General features: G+C 35.4%; 1 protein-coding gene across 1 annotated transcript; it reads right to left on the reverse strand.

Moving 5' to 3' along the window:
• Positions 1–6201: 6201 nt before the first annotated feature.
• Positions 6202–12696, reverse strand: LOC109702494 (hyaluronidase-5-like). Its single transcript, XM_074055387.1, has 3 exons — positions 11743–12696; positions 11221–11310; positions 6202–6744 (listed from the first exon to the last, which is right to left on the reverse strand). Exons 1-3 carry the CDS (start codon positions 12694–12696, stop codon positions 6202–6204), a joined length of 1587 nt encoding a protein of 528 aa, XP_073911488.1.
• Between the last annotated feature and the right edge of the window lie 14812 nt (positions 12697–27508).

A 27508-nucleotide genomic window follows, 5' to 3' on the forward strand; every position in this document is an offset into this window, starting at 1 on the left:
GTATTAGAAAAATATGAACACCATAGCCTAATATGTATTAAATACACACACAAATTTATGTCCATATTCCTAGGAAATTTGTACAATTATACACATGAAACTGTAACCAGAAGTTATCAATGGTAGAGGGAGGTAAGAAGCCTTAGTTTTCTACTTTGTATTACTTTCCCATAAGCAGCAATGGCTTTAAAAGAATAAAAAGATAAGACTGACAAAATATTAAAGATGATGCAAATGTTGTAGGACTTGGGTAAAATGCTAAGGAGAGCACATATAGGAGGTATGGTGATAGATAGGAAACCCAAAACATGAAAGTGTTTGATGTCCCCACTCCAGAGGAGCTAATACAGAAACCTTAAAGTGACAGAGGTCAATATGGGAAAGGGGATCAGGAACTTGTGAAAAGGTCAGGTAGAGATGAATCAATTTAGGTTGTAACACACTTGTACATGGAAGCAATGCTAGGAAACTCTCTGTATAGCTATCCTTATCTCAACTAGCATAAACGCTTTGTCCTTATTATTATGTCTTCTCTTCAACAAAATTAAAGATAAGGAATGAACATGTTCTGCCTGGAATCAAGGGGGGTAGGGGGAAAAGAAATGGGTGGAGGGCATTGGGGAGAAATGGCCCAAACAATGTATGCACATGTGAATAAATGAATAAAAATTTTTAAAAAGAACTAAGAAGGTGTTTTAAGGTGATTCGCAGCTGAGTTAGCCAGCAGAACCTTCTGGTTTTTAACTCTTCTTGTGCTGGCTCTCACAGCAAGTTCTGGGCTGAAACATAGCAGTGAGCAAGGCTCACTAGACCATATTACATGTGGAAAGAAGTATGCATTAAAACATATGGATGAGATGTTAGGTATTAAGCATGTTAAATGGATAGAAATTAACCAGATTGGTGGCATTTGATGTATATATTTCTCACTTCTTTGCACATATTGCACACATACAGTGATGGCAATGCTTTCTGTAACATATGGAAAAATAAATATTTTATCCATAGGAAAAAAAAAACAAAGATGATGCAAATATTTCAATTTTTAGAAAATTATTAGAATGTATAATTCCAATCATTCTGTGATTTCCTTTTCAATCCTTTCTCAATTCAGATAATAAACAAAAGCTTTCTTGTTTGTAACAAATTAAACATCTTTTTCTCATAGGAAATGTAATGCCTTGAAGCATTTACCAAGATCTTAGTGCTTTCTAACTGTATAGTAATCTGAGAGTATGTAGAAGGCTGTGGATTTACTGCATCCCAAACAGTACCACACTTGTGACTACACCATTTTTTTTTTCTAAAAGGGAGAGAAAGTAAGAATGTGGTAGTAATATTTTTGTAGGTTAGACCAGGCATTGAAGTCAAGTGATCTTAGTTTAACAGGGAGTTGAAGGCTAATTGTGTCTGTGTTAGATGCTCTTTTCAATTCTATGCCAGAGAAAGCAAAGAATTCTCATTCTTTTTCCCTACGCCTTCCTTCCTTTGGTTTTCTTCTTTTCCTTCTTCTCTCCCTTGTAAGTGGAGGAAAAAAGATAAATATCTGGACTGTCTAAATTTTATTGATGGGCTTTATTGATGGAGTTTCACTGTCAAATTATAACCATCACATTGTAAATTTAAAGTTCATCAAACTGTCAGTTTCTTGTGCAGAATGATTGTGTTGAAACAATCCTGGCAGCTTTACAAGTACAGTAGATTATATGATTCTGTGTACTCTAAGGTGTAGAATCAAGCTGAGGAGACTTGAATTACCAATCTTGAACTCAAGGTTGAGAATTCACACAAAAATGCAGTATTTGTTAGATCAAAGGGAACCACTATTTACTATGTTCAGAAATTTAGTAAAAACTTTCCAAAAATAACCTTTCTGTGAGAGTTGTTCCAATCAGATAGTTAACTAGTTTAAAAAGCACATTTTAAATTAATGCACTATTGTTCATTTCACCAAACATGTAGAATCATTACAGAACTCATGGTGAAAACAAAATATTAGGAAAAAAAGTTTCCATTAATTTGAATCTATCAGGCAAAAATTTAGAAGTTATATTTCACGTACCCAAAGAAACAAAGTGATAGGGAGTATTTCCAAAGATTTTAAAGAACTTCACATGAGGTGTTTTGAAGCAAATGATCTTTTTGTAAAAAAAACAAAAATGGATTTCCCATGCTAACTAACTGAATCAGAAACTAGTGAAATTCACTATCAATCAATAGCAATTATGCTCAATAGTTATTGCAATTCTTCTCAACCTTCTATTGTGTTTTGCTATAGGGTGCCAAGTTCATGGCTGTTACTTCACTGAGTTTACCATCCTTAAAATATCTAGTCACAAAATAGTATTTGCTGATCTGTCCTCTTAGAAGTAAGAGAGATCACATCTGAAGTTCACTATTACTTTGCAAATAGTCAATATATAGAAAATTTTCAGGAATCATTACATTTTACTACTACTTCATTGTCAAATAAAAATCAGTATTTTGGAAGAATTTCCAATTTTATGACCATTTGTTTTTCATTATGTATTATGTCCATATTGGCTATGATTTTCCTATCATTCATCTTTGAGTTAGCATACTGTCTACATAAGCCAATAATTAGTTATGTCGAGTGGAGAAACACACATAAATTATATGTATGTATTTCCCTACAAAGTTCACTGCTATGAGGTTTCCTTCCTTCCTCCCTTCCTTCTTCCTCCCTTCCTTTCTTCCTTCCTTTCTTTCTTCCTTTCTTCCTCCCTCTTTCTCTCTTTCTTTTCCTTTGTGGTACTAAGGATCAAACCCAGGATCTCATGCATACTATGCAGCTGCTCCATTACTGAGATATACCTCCAGTCCACACAACAAAATTGATCCTTTTTGTTGTTTTTACACAACAAAATTGACCCTTATATGTCTTCATTACTGCTTAATAAATATCTTTAAAATATTTTTGTGATTTCTTAGTAAATGTACGCTTTCTTCTAACAATATTGAATTGTTTACAATAAATCCAGTGCTTGACCTTATTCTGTATCCAAATTCATTTTAAGAAAGCAATTGTTGCATAAAAGCAGGTTTCTTCTCCAGTAATTTTGGAACGGAACCCTTTACTCTATCAGGGAGACAGGTTTTGTAAGACACTTGAAAGTGTAGAGATACATTCAGTAAACTAAATTGCATAACTTTGAATCCAATTGCTTTATTTCTTCAGTACTCTGTGTTAATTATCTGTGTATACTTCCTACTGCTCTGTAATTTTTACACTATATGTTTATGGCACATTCTATGGACAAATTTTGTTTATGAGTCTATCATCTTCATCATTACACTGTTTTTCCTGGAAGAGCAGGTAATCTATAAAATTCTATTTGCTTGATCAAAATGGAAATGCAATTTACTTCTACCAACCTTGTGGGGAGTGGAGTATGAGAAGCCTATGAGGACATAACCACAGTTGTACTCAATATTCTGCAGGCTGAGTTCAGCACAGCCCCAACTGCAGAATAGGTCAAGAGCAAGATGCAGAGCAGCTGCTTTTCCTAAGGTGTTTATGTCAAATAATCTGTAGGCTGATATTTTGGCACAGCCCCGGACACAGAAAAGAGCTAGAAGGCAAGATGCAGCTCAGCTGCTTTCCCTTGTTACAGTGTCATGCCCCTCCCTGAGAACCATTGCACCACCTCCTTGTTTAGCACTGGATACAAAAGACTGGCTGAAGGAGGATTGGATGATTTTGGGTAGGGGAATGTTTTTTTGATGGGGGTTTTTGGCTGAAGGGAAAGTGCTGGAGGGAGATTGCTGAATGGGGAAAATGAATGGCTACAGATAATTGCTAGAGGGAGGATTGCTGAAGGGAAAAGAATTGCTGAAGGAGAATTGCTAAAGGGGAATTGCTAAACAGGGATTGATAGAATTGGTTGGCAGCTTGTGAAGGGACTTTTGCTGTTGTTTGTCTGCAAGTCTGAGGGCCGAGACTTTAAGAAAGTTAAAAAAAGAACATGGGACAGTGCAAGTCTGCATCAAGAACTTTATACATTGGCTTTAGAAAAGCTAAGCTAAAGAAAACATGGGACAGAGTGAGTCTAAGGAAAGAGACTTTAAAGAGCAGAAAAGAAGATTTTAGAAGTGAGGTTTCAAAGAATAGAAAAAAGACTTCAGAAGCAAGGTTTTAAAGAATTGTAAAGGAGTAAGGCTTTAAAGAAAAGATAGAGAAAAGAAGCAATGAGGCTCTCGTGTGCTTCCATCTGAGAACTCAGCACACCTGATACCACTTTCTGCATGTCTGTCTGTCTACCCTTTGTCCTTTCTGCATCTTCTATTGCCCCCAGTTAGGCCCAGAAAAACTCAGTAGTAACAGGAGCAAGAAAAAAGCTTGCTCTAAAACCTAATCATAAAAAGCTGTGCTTTATGTAAAATATTCCTGTGCCATCTATTATTCCATTTAGTGATCTATTTTGCCACCAGGTGCCTGGCCAAGTCTGCCAAAGAAGAAATACATTGATTTGTCATTCCTTCCTACAACACTATAAGCACCTTCCCATGCTCACTGAAATGTGTCCATCTCCTTTTGAGCTACTTTTTAAGACTGCATGTTATGTCATTCACCCTTCTTAAGAACCTTAAAAGAAATAAATTATTGGTATTATTGAAACATTAGCTGAGCCACATTAATTCCCATAATCTCATGTAGCAATAAATGGAATCTAGAATTTCCCTTACAATTGTTCAATTCCAAAATCCATTATTTTCCAATTTGCTTTGCTGCCACCATTCTTTCTAAGTCTTGATCACTGCTTACTTTAGCAGCTATTATTGGATTCTAAGTAAACTAGTTCACGTGTAATGTCATTTCTGGGTCATTGACAAATTATTTCTTTTCAATAACTAACTTATTAAGTTAATTATAACTAACTTCTTTTTCCTTGGAAATAAAATCATAGTTGTAGTGGAGAATTAAGGTGCAGTTAAGCAAAAGGCTACCATTTGTCTAAGAGTTCTCAAATCATAAAAAAACGGTCATGACCAATCCCACATATAAAATCTTTTAGTGAGCTCTGTTGGCTTTCATTTTTTCAACACATTTACAATAAGCATCTCCTAAGTCCCCTGTACTGTTCAGTTTGTCACACTATACATATATATACAGTTGTAAGTAAAATATGCCAAATACTGTCCCATGATGCTTAACAGTACAGGAAGGTGATAGGAAGTAAAAATAAGTAGATCATGTAGTGAGTGATATGTGTTGGTGGAGAAAAATAGGGAGGTCTAAAAATTTGAGAATGCCTTCATTATAAAATCCCAGTTTCTTAGCATGGATTACAAAGGCTTTCATCATTTGGCCATCATTTACATTACACCACTCAAATAAACCCACTCCATGTCCCATCCTTCTGAAGTTCTCTCTCTTTCATACTGCCTAACATATATTTAACCTTTAAAGCAAATTTCATATCATCTTTGTCAGAAAGTGCTCACATCCCAAACTGTTATTTACATGCCAAAACATGCTAAGAGTATCACAGCATTTATCACCCGCTATGTTGTAATTTTCCACTTTCAATTTCTATTATCTTCAAACATACAGCAGATGGCAAGAACTAGCTGCTTCATCTTGAATCTGTGACTCTTAATATCAAGCCTACTAGAGAATAGGCACTCCATAAATGCTTATGGTGGATGAGAATGGCCAAATGAATGGATGCTTAGATGAAATGAGGCATATTAGGTGTACAAGATTAGAACTTGAAAATTAATAATGAAAAGAAAATTAGAATATTTTACAAATGTGAATTCTGAAAGCATAGTAAGTCATGTACAAAACTAGACAGGATATTCATTTATGTTTACTTTTTTATAGTTGGACAAATTTCCAAAATGAAATAACTATAAACCATAGTTCTATAAGTGAGAAACACTAGTGATATTCCATTTTAAAAGACAGAGGTTTTCATCTGAATATTTTCTCGACTTTTTTTTTTACAAATGACAAAACTACTAATAAAAGCATTCATTTACAGTAACTTGGCTTTATTCAAATCTGCACTTTCCTCAGAAGAATACTAATCCTTCAAGTGTGATAGACCTTGCAATCAATCTTTGATAGAAGAATATGCATTTTGCTTTTGAAGCACAAAGTGAAATCTTAATTATTAATATATAATTCTTTTTTGTAAGATGGTGTCCATTACTCAATTTCTAGTTGCTCTGAACCTATAACAAATATTTCAAATGTTGTGAATATACAGAGAGAATTAAGAGGTACCCACTGAGATATTTCAGAGGAACACGTAGAGACACTGTGGCAGATGATTTGGTGACATGATCGTTACCATTCTTAGTGGAAACAGGTTTGTTCATTGCAACAACAGGCCCAGCATTGGCTTCTGGTTCTAAAACCGCATCTATGCAAATATCTTCAATAGCACACACATTAATAGTCTTAACATTTTCTACATCAAGTCTCTCCTTACAATTCAAGTTAGTGTAACAGCTGCAGTGGAATTTTTTGGTAAAATATTGCAGGTCTTCAAGGGTAGGTTTTCCATTTATTACATACTTTCCACCTTGCACGGCTTCAATATCAAAATTCACTGAATTTAAGTGAAGATAGTCATCTGAGTCCCAATTTTTCCTTGAACACACACCTTGATTCTGGCAAAGCACTTGGCTACACATTTTGGCTGCTAGGGTGACGTTGATTATGTAAGGATTCAATGTAGTTGTCATGTAATCATGTAGGTCCAGGCAAGATGTCTGTAAAATTATAAGATGGTCAGAAAATCAAGGCATAAGATAATTCATATGTGAATTAATTCACTGCAATAAGCAACATTCGGGGGCAGTACTACCAGGCTTAAAATGAGGGCCTCATACTAGGTCCATAAGTGCTCTACCATTGGAGCCCATCCCCAGCCCCTTTGTTTTGTTCTGTTTTGCTTTAGATTCTTTCTCACATAGAGTCTCATTCTATTGCCAGGGCCAACCTCAGACTGTGATCCTTCTATTTCTACCTCTTAAGAAGCTGGGATTATAGTCATGAGCCCCACAACAAGCAATTTTTAAGGAAGAACAAAGCAACAGACATACCAAGAAGTAGAAAATATATCTTTTTTAAAAAAAAATCTTAACTAGCAAAATGATTATAATTTTTTGTTGTTATAATTTGTAAATTTCACATGACATTTCATATCACTGAATAACTGATCAGATTAGGTTTAACATATCCTAGAGCCTTGATCTTCCTCAATAGTTCATAAATTAACCAAAGGGATAAAATGGTACAGCTATTACAATATGGACTCTGGAATCAATTTGTCCTAATCGCAGTCCCAATTTTATTAATAACCAACTGTATTAATTTGAGGGTCTCTTGAGCCTTCTAATTCTTACTTGAATGGCCTTGGGCAACCTAATTAACTTAAATATGCTTTAGTTTTTACCAACTATAAAATAAGGATAATTTTGAAGCCTCCCCGATTAAGTTGTTTTGAAGATGAATATATATGATATATATTAAAATGCTTAATACAAGGCCTAGTGTATCTTCAGTTAATCCTTAATGAGTCATAAATAAATGTAGTAAGGATTGCATTTGTCTAATAAGTTTAAAAGAGCATTGAAAAAAATTTCTAAGTTGATGGCTCAAAATAGCAAGACAGATTCAACTGAGTATATTTTATATTAAAAGTTGTGTATAGCCAAATTACATGTACATAATGACAATTCATTTACAAATTTGGTAAGAAATGAGGGCTAAATAGCTGAAATGATTTATCTTGAGACTGGTATAATCTAAAATATGGACATTAGCTTTAAAAAGAACATTGAAGAGGTTCCTTTCTTTTATGATCAACAATTACACCAGTAAGATAGCTGTACTATCCCTTGGGCAGACCAAAGGCAGTAATGGTGCTATTTTGGTAGACAAAGCAAAGAATCTTAGAAGCTCCCACTTGAATTGATTTCTTTTGCCCTACTTAAGATGATGCCCTCAATTGTTGGCATAATAATGGCCTCCCAGATAGCAACAACATAATCCCCAGGAACCTGTGACCATGTTAGCTTGCATGGTCAAAGATATGATTTGAGGGCATGTTCCTTGAGATGCAGACATTATCCTGAATTTTCTGGGAGGACCCAATCTAATTACACGAGTCCTTAAAAGATTAGGAAATTTTCCAGCTGGGTTAAATATTTGAGATGGGTCAAGAACTAAAGAATGTAGGAACACCTATAAGATGGAAATGACCTTAGTTAACAGCTAGTCAGATAACAGAAATCTCACTGCTACAACCACAAGGACCCGAATTTGCCAATAACCCAAGTGAGTAAATGAAGATTCTCTTCTAGAAGGAATGCAGCTTGCTTAATATTAGCCCATGGAGACCTGTGTTGGACTTCTGACCTACAGAACTGTAAGATGGTACATTTGTGTTGTCTAAGCCACTAAGTTTGTTGTAACTTTTATGGAAGCAATAAACAAACTAAAACACCATCTGTCCTCTTAACTCTCCAACAGTATTATATAGTTTAGAATGAAACTCCACTTCTTGACTTGAATACCATCTGATATGAATAACCCCTCCTTCCTTTTGCAGAGCCTCCCATACCCATGCTCTTTAGACAGAGTAGTTGTCCCAGTAGCCTGGCGTGTTCATTTTAAACTCCGCTACTGTTCCTTGTGCTTGGAATACTCTTTCCTCCAATTTTTAACATGGTTGACTCCCTGTTGTTATTCTGATTGCGCTTTACTTAGACGGTGCCCTTATCAGATGTTGTCCTTGTAGACTCAAAACCCTGTATTAGTTCTCTGCATAGTACATGTAACACCAAATATTTTTCTCATTTGTTTATTTTTTGATGTTTTTGGGGTTTCAACATGGAACATCCTGCTTATTAGGCAGGTGCTCTACCATTAAAGCCATGTCTTTAGCTGGTTCTTCACTGGTCATTTTTTAAATTAGTTCTTCCTTTTTGCCCAGACTGGCATGGGCCAAAGTCCTCCAACTTTATGTTCCACGTTGGAAGTACAGGAGTGGGAGTATGGGAGCTGGGAGTACAGGGCTGTGCTACTATCCCCAGATATTTTTCCATTGAGATAGAGTACTATGAAATTTTTCTGCCCACACTGGCTTAGAACCATGATCTTCCTGATCTCAATCTCCCATGTTGACATGCCACTACAACCAACTATTGGTTGAAATGGGGAATCTCATGAACTTTTTGCCTCAGCTGGCCTGGAACCATGGCCCTTCCAGTCTCAGTCTCCCAAGTAGCTAGGATTACATGTGTAAGCCACCAGCACCTGGCTGTCATTTATGTATTTTTAAAACACTCATTGTTTACAAGCACTATATGCCCACTACTAAGGATATTTGAGAATTTATATCAAACTTGGGTAACATTCAAGTTGCTTATGGAGACACAAGAGTCTGACAATCAATACCTTATATATTATGTAGCCAAAAGACAAGGCTATCTAAGATAAGCCTGGTTTATAGCATTTGTGCAGGTACCATTGTGTACATACTCCTGTCATGGCCAATTCAGTATTATCTGACACCACAGTGGAATGCAGAATTGGAAACTGAGTATAAGGTCATTGCACAGTGTGATATGGATTATTAGCCATTACAGAGTATTTCCATTTATATAAACACAATAGATATAAACAATTTCAAGTGCATGGCTAATGAAAAACAAGTAAAAAATTGATAAATTTTCAGTATTCATTGCCTTTGTTTTAACATAACTTCTTGTATTCTATGTCTTTATAGTTCAATTTTTAATAAAGGCTGTTTAGTGACTAGCTCACAAAATTCCTAAATATTTAACAATCAAGTCTCATAAACTGGGAGCTGTGGAGTTGGCTTCATCACACAACTGGATGTAATGAAACGGAGCATGAGAGAATAGTTGACTTCACACTTGCTTTAAGTCAGTTCTAGCAACTTCCATACACTTGCAAACACCACTTTTTCATGTTCTCAATCAATCAGAGGAACAATGACACAGCAATTGGTGGGTTTATTGGTTATAAATGGCATAGAAAAAAGGGAAAGTAATAATACTGATGTTCAAAATGATAAAGAATTGGGAAAAGTAGCAGGATTATAGAACAGAATCTATAAGGGACAGCATTGAGACCATGCCACTAAATAGAAAACAGTCATATTAAAGTTGAAGGAATATTCCTGAATGAACAATAACTGAAGATGATTTGAGAGGCATGGTAAGTGAATATAAGCCTGAGATTAAAGTGATATAAAGAAAACAAATGTGACACTTAAATAGTATGTCATATCATCCTACTTATTGGGGAATGTTTGATTCATTCCTTTAGAGTAAGGGTGGAGTTCTCAGTTCTTTTATTTTATTAAAGAAAGTGGTGTTTAGAATTTACAATTGGTTCCATCATGGAATTAATAATATCAGCTAATAAAAATTTGGACTATACTAAACATTTAAATTTTTGAAATAATTTTCTGATATAGAAGATTTTACCAAAAAGCATGTACCTTTACCTGAATTTATATTTTCTGTTATTTCATTTTTGTTGGAGATCAAGCCAAAGACAATATAATTATACAAAATAAGCAGAAGGTCTGAAACTATCTTGACGGAATTCCACAAATGTGATTTCCTTAAGTAATTGAAGTAAGAATACTCCAATCCTATCTAAAATACAAGAGAGAGATGTAAAACTTCTCAAGAGCTCTGTCTTGGTCTTATAAATTCTATTCTCTATAGATTCTAGGACTGGACTCCCAGAGATGAGCTTCATTTGACATTCTTCACAACACATTTATCATGAGTATCACCACATCTAACAGAGAAGTAAAAGTTCAGCTCCAATTTAGCCTTTCCTTTGATCAAGAGGATTCAAGAAGTGGGGAATAAAGACCTGATATGGAGAATTAGACAAGGATGAAAATAAAGACCTCCTGACACCAAACACCATGTCAGAAAACTAAAATTGCAGGGTTGGTTTTGCTATACACAAGCCATAGACCCTAAAGAATTTCAATTAATCTCACTGAATTTGATTCCTCAGCATAAAGCAGGTACAATATTTTCTGCCTTACAACCCAACTAAAGGAATGCAAGATATTTTGATTCAGTCAATAGTACCTACTACTGTGTGTTAATTATAATAATTTTCTTATATAATACACCAAACAATCCTCAAAAACATTAAAGGCAGAAATATTTTCAACCAATTCAACTTACCATACTTCGTGCTAAACCAAGAGTTCCCCATACTACAATTCCAGATGCACCCAGAGCAATGGTTTCGCCAATTGTATGCACAAGGTCTTCCTGGCAAATTTGACAGAAAGAATCAACACAGAGGACTAAAATGAAAGTGTTCTACAAAAGACAGTAACACCAAAGCTAAGCATACTGATTTGACAACAATAATTTAAGTATTTCCCCACTATTTACATTTTTGCAACTACTTCCCTGATATTAAAAAATAGACTATTATTTTAATTACTTCTATTGACAAGAGCAAGCCTATAAAAGTAAAAAAGAACCAGAGATAATAAATTGTCTCTACTACCTAATTTTCCAAGGCTACTAAGAGTTTATAGAAATATTCTTATTTTGACTTAGAACTCATGTATTCACAAATACTCATATTCACAAATGACATTAAAAGACAAATTTCACTTCCTTCAAAAATATTAACCTCCACTAAACACCTTTTATGAACACTACTTTATAACTGTCATATTGTGATTTACTTACCTCAGAAAGGAATTCCATAGTTAGATCAGTAAAAACTAAACGAATGTATACAAAAATTGGAAGTGGACTTTTAGCATCTGCCACTTTAGAAACCCTAATGGCTTCCTGCACACGATTTCGGACAAAAAGTGCAGCTTGTTGAGATGATCTTAAGTCACTCTTCAAATAAATGGATGGATAAAGGGCTGTGCTTTCCTCCCATATCCAGTTGAGAGCATCATTTCTTTGCAATTCTTTATCAGGGCACTGTCCATTGTAATTGGGTTTTCTATTGTTATGGTTATAACAATCAGGAAAAAGATAAAAACCCCATAAGTGATTTGGCCGAAGTGATTTTCCTAATTTTAAACTGTCTTCCATGAAACTTCTTCCTGCCTTTTCAAATTCTTCTTTGGCTATCTTGGTGGCTTCTGTGACATTAAGGTTTACATTCCGTTGCTGAACCAACTCAATAGACTTATTTTTGTAAATATCCTTAGGTTTCCAGTTTCTTTCCCAGGTGGGTCTCCAGTCTTCCCAGTCAATTACAGCCAAGCCTACATTGTCTATTGGCATGTAATGTAAAATGTCTTTCTGAGCTTTGGCCAAATGATCCTGTAAGGACCCCAGCTGAGGGATTCCTCCATGCACACTTGTTAGAGAAACATCTATGTGAGGATAATATCCAAGTCTATCAGTGTAAAATATAGTAACACCTTGCCCTGTGGCAGTTTTTCGGGGACTTCCTGTTAGAAAGAAGAGGCTCATATCTAGTGGCTCATTAAACTTTCCAGAACAAAATTCAGTTGGAGCATTCCAAGCCCAGAGAAAAGGTATATTTGGGATAATAGGAGGTGCCCTTAAATCCATAGTCAAGCAACATGGAATCAGAAGGAATAGAAACACTGTATGGGATGCTCCATCGAACTCAATGAAGTTCCCCAAAAAGAAGTGCTTGAAATTTAGTACTCCCATTGCAAAGAGTAATGACTATGAAAAGCACTTCTTTCTTCTTACGTGCCTTAGTTTACCCAGTATTTGATGCAAGAGGAAAATACAGAAGATAAAGTCACTTTGATGGGTAAAGAGGCACATTGATTATGTTATATATAAATATTATTCTTCTTGCTTCATATTTTGGGACTGTTTGGAAGTTGCATCATCTACAATTGAAAAAGCAGGAAATATAGAATATATGGTTATGTCATGCTACTGCATTTGAGATTGCAAAGTTTACCCTGTTGTCAACATCATGCACAGGGAGTTTCATTAAATTTTAGAAACTAAAAGACCTACTATTGTGTTTAAATTATTATAGTTATTTTATTTTATTTATGATACAAATTCTATAATAGTGTGCACTCATTATATCAATCTTCCCAGAATCATTGTCAGCAAATTTTGCTTTCATTCTAATTGCTAAAACTCTTAAGAACAGCATGACCAAAGCAAAACCAAATCTTAGGAACCACTGTTAATCTCATGTTTTAAAAATAATGAATTTTCCCTCATGGTTAGAATAGACAAAGTTGCTAAAGATTTTCATAGTTCAAACCTTATCAAATTCCTTATTAAGGACCTAGAAACTCTCTGTCTAATGTACTATTGGTGGGAAAATAATTCCTCTCAAGTATCTACTACCAACAACAATGACTAAATGGCAAGGGGTGGGAACTGAAATAGAGTGAGACTTAGCTTTCCCCTTCTTGGGGAAGGTATAGTCTAAGCTCATTGAAACTAGCATTCAAATCAATATTCCATATAATTATTTTATACAAGAAAAACATGGCCTTTTAAGACAGCATGAGCCTATCAATAAAATATTTACCACAAAAATTTTCAAAAAAGAATGAAAATTTCTAGTTTTGAAACTGACTGGACAAAATGTCTTTTCTTAAATGTAGTTCTTTGGGAGCTACTGGCTTCTGGACTCTGCTGCAGTGTTCTAGCTGTAGCCCTTTCTTTCTCTCTAATAAATTCCACTTTTTATATTAAAAAATGTAATTCTTTGAACAAAGCCTCAGATCTAGAATTGGGAAATGTCCAGAAGTTATTATTTACAGTAATACCTTCCTTTTATTTAAAGCACTGGCTACACAATCTCATCTCTTTGGAAACTCTACACTTATTCAACCCCAGTTAACATCTCTCCTTATGTCTCTACTTGTATAGAATGAGTATCCCTAGTCTGAAAATCAGAAATTCAGAATGACCCAAAATTTGAAACATTTTGAGTATCATCATGAAGCCACAATTTAAAAATTCCACCCCATAAAACAAAGTTTCATGCATAAAATTATTTTAAAATATTGCATAAAATTACCTTCAGGCCATGTGTATATGAAACAAATGACTTTCTGGTTTCTTGGGTCCCATCTTTAAGATATCTCATTAGGTATATGAAATACTCCAAAGCTTTAAAAAAATCTGAAATCTCAAATACTTCTAATCCCCTGCATTTCTAATAAAGGATGCTCCACCTTTAGTTCTAAAATTTTTACTTAATTTATACCTATTAAAGTTACCTCTGAAGAGTCTTCCTTACCCATTGTGTGGATAATTATTTCTTATAGCACTCCAACTAAGTCTTGATGCCCCCAAACTCCCAAAATTGGACTTACCTAGAAGACTGCCTTCAAAGTCCATTACTTTATCAGTCTTTAGTAATTTCAAGGCAAGTAGTGGACTGGTTTCAATGTGTTTTCTTTTCCTTTTGGTGGCACTGGGATTTGAACTCAGTGCCTCACACTTGCTAAGCAGGGCTTACTTACCAATTGAGCCACCCCACCATCCCTTTCTTTATAATAGGTTTTTTTCAAGATAGGGTCTCATGAATTATTGACTGGGGACTGACCTCCGACCACAATCTTCCTGATTTCTACCTCCTGAGTAGCTAGGATTACTAGGATTATAGCATGAGCCACAGGCACTGGGCACAATATCTTCTTAGAGCATTGGGAAGTCAACTACGTCACTTCAAAACATTTTTTTCTTTCAAAATACATTTGTTAGCTTAAGAACTGAAAATATTTAAAATCCCATTTAGATTAAATTCTTATTCCTGTTGTAGAGGTATTTTATCACTGGAACACATACTAGGCTGAACTCTTTGAATCAGGAATCCTTTGTGTGATAATGTTCAAAATTATTTTGTAATAAAAATTATATAACCATATGTAGATTCTTTTTACTATTATTTTTATTATTGTACTTGGTGTACATTGTGACATTTACAAAAGTTCTTACTTTTGTAAGAGATCACAGTTGAATTCAATCCCACCATCATTCTCCTTTTTATTCTCCCTGCCCCCATTCCTGGAATAGTTTTTAATGGGTCCCCTTTTTCCATTTTAAGTCCTTACATATGTAGTATTTACCACTATGTATTGTAAATCTATGAAATGAAAAATACAAAAAGTAACTTAAATACTCAACAATAAGGACTGCTTAAATACCATATTTCATCCTGAGGGAATTTATGCAGATATCAGAACCAGATATAAAGCTAGTAGAGCAACATGTAAAGATGTTTCTCTAAAATATTTGTGAATTAATGTACAAAAATACAAACTATAAATTGAAGTATAAAAAACATAAATGCATGCATAAGGAACTGAAGAAAATTCAGATCTATGAAAGCATGTTCATATTTTCTGAGCAGTCATTATATATTTTTGGTCTAATCTTCTTTCATCTAACTATCATATACTTTGTCAAAAGAGAAGTGGCAACAAAATAAAATTTAGAGATTCCAAGATGGCAGCAAGAGGGAGGAAGCAGAAAGTGAGCCTCCTATAGTGAAATCTTGGAGAGACGCTGGAGACACACTTTGCAGGCATAATCACAGAAGAGGCATAACTTTGACGCCTCCACACCTCCAGCCGGTGCACAGAATCTCCACTTCACGGTAAATGGAAAAACCAGAAGGGCCCCCGGGCCGCCAGTCGCCCGCGACCAGACGGCTTGGGAAAATGCAGACAAGGTGAGCTTCGCAGTACCACGGTACTCCCACAGACAAGCCTGGGCCAGAGCAGCATAGCCCCCTGGACAGACTGACTTCCACCCAGGGAAAAAAGAGAAACTGACTAATAAGCAATAAGAACAATAAAGACACGTGGGAAAGAGGGTGGGGCGCCAAAGATTGGGGGAAGGGAATCCTTCCCGGAATTGTAAATAAACAAGCCGGGCAGGCCGGAAAGGCTCTGGCAGGAGCGGGGGCGCGTGCCCAGCAACAAGGAGTGGGAAAGCTTGTGAGAGTGGCAGAGGGAGGAAAGCTCCACAGGAGAGGAGGGAAGACCCACTACTCATGTGAACTGTAAACAAACATGGCAGCTGGCAGGAGCAGCAGCACCGCCCAGTAATCAGGAGCAGAAAAGTGTGTGAAAGTGGTGGTGGGAGGAAGACTCCACAGGAGATAGGGGAAGACCCATCTCCCATATGAACTGTAAATAAACACGCAGGCCTGACAATGCGGGGGCAGTGTCACCTTTCCCAGTGTGCTTGCAAAGGGGAAAGTTTGTAGCAGAGGCTCCCACACAGGAGAACTCTGAGCAAACAAAGCCTACGGGGCCAGGTGAATACTAAGCTCACTCCAGAGATCTGCATAAATAATGCCGCCAGCAATAGCAGGCTGACAGCAGCAGGCAGGCAAGCCACAGCCGCAGATACCATTCGCAGAACTGTCTACAGACTTTTTTTTTCTTTTTCTCCCTACCTTTGATGAGAGAACAACCAAATTACACCTGCATGCTGAAAAACTTACTGAAACTGTATTGCATTTGAACTTGGGACACTTGGTGGGGTTTTTTTTTGTGTGTGTGTGTGTGTAGTTTTGTTCTACTTTATGCGTCCCCTTTGATGAGACAGCTACAGAACAAAATCTGGGGCACCATCTCCAGGATTGGAGACTGAGACGGACACCCAAATTATTAAGACTGAAACTTCAATGCATTTGAACTTGGAGGTTTTTTGTTTTTTTGGTTTTTTGGGTTTTTTTTAATTTTCTATTTTTCATATTATTTTAATTCATTTTTATATATAGATATTTCTTTCACTTACTTATTTTTTATTTTTATTCCTATCTTAATTTTTTTTATTTTTGATTTTCAATCTTCTCTCTGTCTCTCTAATGTCTGTTCAGCTTACTGTCAATTAGTACATTAATGCTCCCTGTTTATACCTTTGAAATCTTCTTGTCTGATACCTTGTTCTGTTTTCTCCTTCTAGTAAGTGTATTTGTTTTTCCCTTTTCTTTAACTTCTTGCTTTCCATCTCAGTTCACCCTTCCATTCTAAATATTACCATTGTTATTATTACAAGCTAGAAAATACTTAATTGCACACAGTACAGGGACAGTAACAACACCAAAGACAATGACGGGAAGACAGAAAAAAACAGGGAAACCAGTTTCCCCACAGCAAATTAGTACAGGAACCAGAGGGGAATGAGAAAAACAGATACTCAGATCCAGACTTCAACAAAATGAAGATAAACTATGCCAAAGGACCCAATGAACCCCACAAGAATAATTTAAAAGGAGACATACTACAGGTACTCAATGAGAATTTTATAGAGATGATACTGGATAGGGTCAACAAAAATGTACAGGAGACACTCAGGAAATTCCAAGGCAATAAAAATAGAGAATTTGAAAAAGCAAAGAAGAAATAAAGGAAACCATAGAAGCACTGTGTAAACACCAAAGTGAAAGAGAGAACACAATGAATAAACAGATAAATGAACTCAGGACAAAAATAGACACCATTAAAGAGGAAACCAGCCAGGATATGGAAAACCTCAGAAAGAAGAACGAAATAGAACTGCAAAACAAAACAGAAGGCCAATCCAGCAGAATAGAACAAACAGAAGACAGAATCTCAGAACTTGAAGATGAAATGGTAATTAAAGGAAAAAACGAAGAACTATTAATCAAACAACTCAAGACCTGTGAAAAGAAAATGCAAGAACTCACCGACTCCATCAAAAGACCAAACTTGAGAATCATGGGCATCAAAGAAGGAGAAGAGGTGCAAGTGAAGGGAATGCATAATATATTCAACAAAATAATAACAGAAAATTTCCCAAATCTAGAGAAAGATATTCCAATACAGATGCAAGAGGCTTCCAGGACATGAAACAGACCAGATCAAAATAGAACTACCCCACGACATATCATCATTAAAACAACAAGTTCAGAAACTAAGGAAAGAATATTGAAAGCTATAAGAAAGAAAAAGCAAGTAACATACAAAGGTAAACCCATCAAAATCACAGCAGACTTCTCAACAGAAACATTAAAAGCAAGAAGAAGGTGGGTGAGATCTTCCGGGCACTGAATGAAAATAACTTCAACCCCAGGATACTCTACCCAGCAAAGCTATCATTCAAAATGAAATGGTTGAAATGCAGTAAAAGTAGAACTCAACAACAAAAGTAAAAGTAAAAAATCTGGAAACTAAATAACTCATTATTTAATGAAGAATGGATCATCGATGAAATAAAAGAGGAAATTAAAAAGTTCCTGGAGTCAATGAAAATGAAAACACAACCTACCGGAACCTATGGGACACAGCTAAGGCAGTCCTGAGAGGAAAGTTTATAGCCATGAGTGCATATATTAAAAAGACTAAAGATCCCAAATCAATGACCTGATACTTCTCAAACTCCTAGAAAAACAAGAACAAGCAAATCCCAAAACAAATAGAAGGAGAGAAATAATAAAAATAAGAGCTGAAATCAATGAAATAGAAACCAAAAAAACCATACAAAGAATTAATGAAACAAAAAGTTGGTTCTTTGAAAAAATAAACAAGATCGATAGACCCCTGGCAAACCTGACTAAAATGAGGAGAGAAAAAACCCAAATTAGTAGAATCAGGACTGCAAAAGGGGAGATAACAACAAACACCATGGAAGTCCAGGAAATCATCAGAGACAACTTCAAGAACCTATATTCAAATAAATTTGAAAATCTAAAAGAAATGGACAGATTTCTAGATACATATGATCATCCAAAACTGAACCATGAGGAAATTAATCAACTGAATAGATCTATAACACAAAATGAAATTGAAGCAGCAATCAAGAGTCTCCCCAAAAAGAAAAGTCCAGGACCTGATGGATTCTCTGCTGAATTCTATCAGACCTTTAAAGAAGAACTGATACCAACCCTCCTTAAACTGTTCCACGAAATAGAAAGGGAAGGAAAACTGCCAAACACGTTTTATGAAGCCAGTATTACACTTATCCCAAAACTAGGCAAAGACACCTCCAAAAGGAGAACTATAGGCCAATCTCCTTAATGAACATTGATGCAAAAATCCTCAACAAAATAATGGCAAACCGAATTCAACAACACATCAAAAAGATTATTCATCATGACCAAGTAGGCTTCATGACAGGAATGCAGGGGTGGTTCAATATATGAAAATCAATAAACATAATAAACCACATTAAACAGAAGCAAAGACAAAAGCCATTTGATCATCTCAATAGATGCAGAAAAAGCCTTTGATAAGATCCAACACCATTTCATGATAAAAGCTCTAAGAAAACTAGGAATAGAAGGAAAGTTCCTCAACATTATAAAAGCTATATATGACAAACCTACAGCCAGCATTATACTTAATGGAGAAAAACTGAAACCATTCCCTCTAAAATCAGGAACCAGACAAGGATGCCCACTATCTCCACTCCTATTCAACTTGGTACTGGAATTCCTAGCCAGAGCAATTAGGCAAGAAGAAGGAATAAAAGGAATACAAATAAGTAAAGAAACTGTCAAAATATCCCTATTTGCAGATGACATGATCCTATACCTTAAAGACCCAAAAAACTCTACTCAGAAGCTTCTAGACATCATCAATAGCTATAGCAAGGTAGCAGGATATAAAATCAACATAGAAAAATCATTAGCATTTCTATACACTAACAATGAGCAAACTGAAAAAGAATGTATGAAAACAATTCCATTTACAATAGCCTCAAAAAAAATCAAATACCTAGGTGTAAACCTAACAAAAGATGTGAACGACCTCTACAAGGAAAACTATACACTTCTGAAGAAAGAGATTGAGGAAGACTATAGAAAGTGGAGAGATCTCCCATGCTCATGGCTTGGTAGAATCAACATATTAAAAAATGTTGATACTCCCAAAAGTAATCTACATGTTTAATGCAATTCCCATCAAAATTCCAATGACATTCATTAAAGAGATCTTAATATCAGACCCCAAACTCTAAAGTTGATACAGGAAAGAGTAGGAAATACTCTGGAGTTAGTAGGAATAGGTAAGAACTTTCTCAACAACCCCAGCAGCATAGCAACTAAGAGATAGCATAGATAAATAGGACCTCATAAAGCTAAAAAGCTTCTGTTCATCAAAAGAAATGGTCTGTAAACTGAAGAGAACACCCACAGAGTGGGAGAAAATATTTGCCAGCTATACATCAGACAAAGGACTGATAACCAGAATATATAGGGAACTTAAAAAACTAAATTCTCCCTAAACTAATGAACCAATAAAGAAATGGGCAAGTGAACTAAACAGAACTTTCTCAAAAGAAGAAATTCAAATGGCCAAAAAACACATGAAAAAATGCTCACCATTTCTAGCCATAAAGGAAATGCAAATTAAAACCACACTAAGATTCCACTTCATCCCTGTTAGAATAGGCATCATAAGCAACACCACCAACAACAGGTGTTGGTGAGGATGCGGGGAAAAACAAACCCTCTTACACTGTTGGTGGGAATGTAAACTAGTACAACCACTCTGGAAAAAAATTTGGAGGCTACTTTAAAAGCTAGACATTGATCTACCATTTGATCCAGCAATACCACTCTTGGGGATATACCCAAAAGACTGTGACACAGGTTACTCCAGAGGCACCTGCACACCCATGTTTATTGTGGCACTATTCACAATAGCCAAGTTATGGAAACAGCCAAGATGCCCCACCACTGATGAATGGATCAAGAAAATGTGGTTTCTATAGACAATGGAATTTTATACAGCCATGAAGAAGAACGAAATGTTATCATTTGCTGGTAAATGGATGGAAGTGGAGAACATCATTCTGAGTGAGGTTAGCCTGACCCAAAAGACCAAAAATCATATTTTCTCCCTCATATGTGGACATTAGATCAAGGGCAAACACAACAATGGGATTAGACTTTGAGCACATGATAAAAGCGAGAGCACACAAGGGAGGGGTGAGGATAGGTAAGACACCTAAAAAATTAGCTAGCATTTGTTGCCCTTAACACAGAGAAACTGAAGCAGATACCTTAAAAGCAACTGAGGCCAATAGGAGAAGGGGACCAGGAACTAGAGAAAAGGTTAGATCAAAAAGAATTAACCTAGAAGGTAACACACACGCACAGGAAATTAATGTGAGTCAAATCCCTGTATAGCTATCCTTATCTCAACCAGCAAAAACCCTTGTTCCTTCCTATTATGGCTTATACTCTCTCTACAACAAAATTAGAAATAAGGGCAAAATAGTTTCTGCTGGGTATTGAGGGGGTGGGAGGAGCGGGAGGGGGCAGAGTGGGTGGTAAGGGAGGGGGTGGGGGCAGGGGGGAGAAATGACCCAAGCCTTTATGCACATATGAATAATAAAATAAAAAAAATACAAAAAAAAATAAATAAAATTTAATGCTAAAAATTAGTTTGCCAGAATAGATTTGAAAGTCAGTTGCCTCTCCATTAAGGAAAGGAAACTGACCATAAATCTTGCTACTTTTTATGCATCAGGATTATATACTGGGATCTTGTTCTAATGTTTGGAAGGGGAGTTGGTGATTGGAATTTAAAAAAAATAAAATTTAAGCTGTAGGTTTTAGGGATACAAAATGATGTTAGGGGAAGGTACGAATTTTTGTGGTAAAGAGAGGATCATTGAACAGAAAAAGACAAACAAAAGGAGCCAAATTTCTTGGCCTAATTATTTAGTCTTCTTTTTACAACAAATTATTTCCATGAGAAACACTTTCTCCAGAGAACTATAATTAAAGATATAACAAACATATAGATGTCAATCACACCACTGTCTCCAGAATCTATCTTCTTGGTATTCCTTGTCTATGTATCTACTATCTCAATGAAATTAAGAACTGTATTCAGATACAGTTTTTTATCATTAAAGTTGGTATGGATTTTTAATATAAATTGCTATAAGAAATATGCAGACAGAAATTTCAGAAATATGAACAAATATTGATAAAGTGAAGATTATGACTTTGGTGAAAACAGAGCATAATATTACTAAAGTAGTGGGGCATGAGGGAAGGTGAAGAAGAAAGTCCAAAGGTTTAAGTCACTCACAGGTCACCTCCTCAGTCTGTTACTTACAGAACCCAGAACAACTGAGCTTATAAAGGTATCGCTACAGTACTGTCCAAATGGTCCTAACCCTTAGGAAGCCTCAGGATACTGAAGGTAATCGTAATGTATCTAAATCAATTCCATAAATATTGTGGAAATCATTCTTTAAAAAGAAAATAAAAACAAAATTGCACATGGGCCACAGGTCCCAAGGGTGTTACACCTGTCTAATAATCACATTTGGTATGAAGAATTTAGTCCATAATTTCAGCACAAAAGCTGACATCCGCCTCCAATTAGAAATTACAGAGAATTCAAGGTAAGAGTTTTGAGCAAACTTTTGGAAGCTCAACATAAAAGCAAAAGTAAAAAATGTGTAAGCTTCTTCTCTTAAAGCAAAAATTTACATGAGCTTTCAGGAAAGAAAGGAACTGTTGATCAAAACATTTTTTCTAGGAAATTTCTTCTTAAGCTATTTATTCTTCTTAGCTTATTTATTTTGTAAATAAATTCATTTATTTTATAATTTGACCAGAAACTTGAGTAAACAAAAGAATTTAGTACCATTTCTCTTTTATTATTATGCTACTTCTTCCTTGGTTCCTTGCAACTTTGTCTTAAATTTCTGAATTTTGCCATAAATATTTTTTGAAAAGATGGAGATCTTCATTGCTAAAGAAATTGCCAATCCTTAATCTGTGTAACCACTACCAGGCACAACTGAATGCTAGAAAAACTATCCACAATTAAAATGTGGCAAGATACAGAATTCTAATTGTTTTTCACAAAGCTGTGCCTGATTTCCTCTACTCATTTATGCAGTGGAAAAAAAAAAAGACAACTTACTTATGAAGTACAAGTGACAGTTTTCCTCTAAGATGTCAGTAGGCCAGAAGTTTCTCCAATCTACTAGTTATGCAGCATTTAACCTGTTGGTTGAAAAGAAGGCAGTCCTTTGCCCAATTAGAGAAAGAATCTTTTGCAATGTTACTTTATGATAGGGTAGGGAAACCTATGTGCCTGTGACTGGTGTGTGTGTGTATGTATTTGGTGTTTTTATCCTAACAAATTTGAGTGTAGTAGAGAATATTAGCAAGAATGATAAATTAACATAAGAATTATATAAATTTTTATTAGCATTTGAAATGAGTTTAAAAGCCCAGTGGTAAAACCAGCTCTCATTGAAGTTGTTTTGATTGCTAAGCATTTTGTGAAGTTACTGAGAAATTTGTAGTGTAATACAGATGAAGAATGAAATTTAAAACATGGTTTTCAAGAAAATATGGCATTTATGGGTAAAAGTAATTCTCCTTAGAAAATTAACAAAGTGGAATTAATATTTTCAAAATAATAAATAAAGCCATGCTTGATATGTTGTCTTAGAAAAATACTAATTTTCTAAATCCTGGTCCTTTCCTTAAGGTGGGAAGGGATAAGGACAAGGAGAAAAAGAAAAGCCAAATAAATAATAAATTTCTCAGAGCAGTTTTAAAAGTTAATTTTTATTTAAGTGCTGTGTTGCAAAAGAGAACATAATTCTACTATATTCAGTTTTATTCTACTATATTCAATAAGTTTATCCTGTTGTGTTATAATACAATTGGGAAATAATGTACCTTACATGCTAGAAAATCCCAGCCTGATTAAACATGAATTCTCAATTTTAAGCAAATTTTTGATGTTACAAAAATATTCCTATTTTGTCTTTTTAAAATCATGATAGATCAATACCAAGGATGTCTTCTTGAAAATAAGTGATTCACCTTGCACTTGGGAAAGAATTTCTTTGAAAAGAATGTAAATAATATAGTATATTCAAAATGTTTTTGTAGACCTCAGAGTTTATGAAAGAAATACATATGACACCTTTAGTTGTAGGGTCAAATCATTGTTCAATTTTCAGAGCCAATCAATTGATTCTCAGTAAACACATGCTAAATGAATTAGTTAATTAAATGAATGAACTAGATGTGGTTTGAATTTCAGTAAACTCAAAATTATGGCCAAGATAACACTTTAAAATGAAGATGTTCAAACAGAAACTGAAGCATGCCAATCAGAAGCCATGGACCTGCCAAAAAGGAAAAGTAGCATACGCACACACACAAAAACCCAACTGACTTAATGTGATTTTAAAAACAGATATTATTGAAAACAGCTGTTGCAATAGGGGAAAGGAAACCTCAGTGTAGACCAATCTTGCTTTTGGGATTACATTAGTTCAGCTGCCCAACACCAATAAGCAAGGGGACTTGGCATCAAGTCAAGTCAAAATTTAAAGGTGAACAAAAACCTTTGTTATTACCAGTGCATGGCATAATTAAGTTCAAAAAAGCATGATAGCCAATTTCATATACAAGAAAGAAAAGTGGGATGTTTACACCAAGAAGTAGTGTGAGGGTCAGTGCATGAAAAATTACTGAAATGAAACATCACAAGTAAGTAGTTGATAAATTGCCCCAACAGGATTTTTGTAGACAGGCCAGTGTGATAACACCTGAGATACATTGGAAGATGAGGAGCCCAACACACACCAGAGTGATCTGATAAGGATGATAGGGGAGTGCTAGTAATCTGAACAGAACACATGCTGGAGCTGGACTCTGCAAGGATGGACACATGCACAGAGTTTGACACCTAGTCACAAATAAGATACAGATTAGATAACTGTCAAGGAGAGAATCTTGGTCACTCTTCCCTCTTCTGCATGCTACCTGAGTTAGTTAGTTAGTGAAATAAATGACCTTGATGAGCTTTGAATTCCAGTAAACTCAAGATGCTGACACTTCAAAATAAAGATATTCAAACAAAAAATGATGCACATCACCCAAAAGACACAGAGCATAAATATTATTCAGAAGATCAGTGTGTCTACTACAGCTAAGCATGAGGCTGACACACCAGACATGACTGAGCTAAGTAACTGAATAAAAGCTTAAAGGCCTCTATATTCATGATGCCAATTATAACAAAATACCTCTTCTAGGATTGCTCCCCAATGACACTTGCCAAACCCAAGGCTGAGCTTAATGATGCCTAACTTTGTCAGTCAGCCCATCATCGTACAATCATTAACTTATGACCAATCTGATTCCTGGTATACTGAGCTGGCTTTAGTGGCCTAGCACTAGTTGGCAAGAGGGCTTGGTACCAAGTAAAGTCAGAGTTTAATAAAAACAGTGAATACCTTTGTTATATGGTGCATTGGACAATGAAGTTCACAAAAGTTCAACAGCCATAACATGGGCTATGAGGCCCCGATCTTATTAGAAATTAACTGCTTGTTGTTTCTCTTCCTTTCATCAGTCACACTAATTTTGCTTTTGTGTTCTCTGAATGGCCAAATACATAGTTACTGAGCCATCTACACATGGGATTATATTAAGGTTACAAATGACTACTGTAGTCAAACATAAGCAGAAAATACTTGCAGATTCATAAATTTCCTTTGTCCACAGGCAATAGGGACTCAATCTCATTAAAGGTCACTCACCACATTAACCAGTGCTAAAGATAAATGCTATTAAAGAAAAATAAGTCTGGGCATGATAGTAAATGCCTGTAACCCCAGCCACTTTGGAGGTGAAGACTGGGAGGATGGACAGTCAAGTCCAGACCTAAGAAAAATGTTAAAGAGACCATGTCTCAACAAACAAGCTAGGTCCAGTGACATACAACTGTAATCAGAGCTACACAGCAGACATAGTAGTAGGATTGCAGTTTAAGGACAGATCCAGGCAAAAACTCAAGATGCTATCCAACAAATAACTACAGCAAAAAAAGGCTAGGAGCATGGCTCAAGAGACAAGCCTGAGGCCCTGAGTTCAAACCACAGACTTCCCAGAAGACAAAAAGAAGAAAAAGAGGAAGGAAGGAAAGAAAGTGGAAAGAAAAGTGAAAATTTACATGAGTTCACTTTCAAAAGATAATGCAGTAAGTATATTTCCTCTTATCTGTGATACCTGGAGCCCATAGCTATCAGCCTCTAAATGTCTAAATGGACCATGGGCTTTTTCTTAGGCAGAAGACTAGTTCAAAAATATTGTCAGTTTTATCGAGTTCATTACTTCTCCTCTTTACACACCATGTTCTGGAGTCTACCCTAAGAATTCACATTTTGTGAAAGCAGAACTATGACTAAACTCTTAAGCACCCAATTGTCTTCTGAGGTGTATCTATGAATTACTAACACTTTCACCAAATAATTTTTCTTTTTCTTCAGTTTCATGGAATTTTTAAAAATCTCCTACCAATGCACAATTGGGTGGAATCAATTTATCATGTCTGTCATAGCCCATTTTGGCCGTTATATTAAAATATCATGTAGACTTTGTAACTTTATAAACAATAGGAATTTATTTCTTACAATTCAAGAGATCAAGGTACCAGGTTATCCAGTGTCTGATTAGGACCATGTTCCACACAGACCTTTCATAGCAACCTAAGCAAGCTCCCTCCCTCCACTTTTACATAAAAGCACTAATCTCACTTATGAAAGTTCCCTCAGGTCTAATTACTTCTCCAGAGCCCCTACCTCTTAATATTATCACATTTGTGATCAAGTTTCAATATATGAATTTGAGGAGACATAAACATTCAGACCAATGTTTTAAACATTAACAATATGTGGGTAGAATAAGTAACAATTATCATCCTTAGCTAACAATTATCATCCTTAGCTAACAATAGCAACCTTTGACCTTATATTATTATATAGGCATAAAGATGTGCCTTAGAGGTTATAATTAGAAGGTACTTTAACAAAGTTCACTTATTCTAATCCAATCCTATTCTCTCAGAACTGTCCCCAGTGGCCACCATTCTCCCTAGCTAATGCTGGGATGCCTATGCCAGTAAGCAGTACTAGAGAAACTTATTGACATCCTACTTTACAGTGCTTTCCGTCTCTCTTCTCATGTTCAATTTTAACCTTTTGCTTTCTATCTCAACTGCATCTTCCATCTGCCCAGGAGATGTAAATGTATTAACAAGACCAGACCCAAAAAATGACTGAGATGGTATTTCCATTTTTAACCTTGTTATATAATACCTAGAAGATCAAATTTATTTGATTTTTTATATGTAGCCCAGGCTAGCCTAAAATTTTCCTGTCTCAATCTTCTGATTGTTGGGAATATAGGTATGGAAGACCATGCCCAGCTTATTCAATATTTTAAGTGCTCATATAACCCTTTTAAAGTATTTTCATAAAAAAGTATATATCTAAAGTGCAGTGTTATGTCACATGGACTAGCAATATCATTAAATCTTGCTTATCGTGGCTCATTTGCATTTACTATAAACAATCTGAAAGGCAGCTGGAACAAGTGTTAAGAGAATTCTTTTGATGTTTTGTGAACAATAAAAACAATGCATATGATTAGATTAGAAATATCTCTAGAAAAATTTGGAGATTATAAATTCTTAGCCCAAGAATATCAAAGAAATATTTACCAGGG

The sequence above is a fragment of the Castor canadensis genome, chromosome 2 (assembly GCF_047511655.1).
Source record: "Castor canadensis chromosome 2, mCasCan1.hap1v2, whole genome shotgun sequence".
NCBI lineage: Eukaryota > Metazoa > Chordata > Mammalia > Rodentia > Castoridae > Castor > Castor canadensis.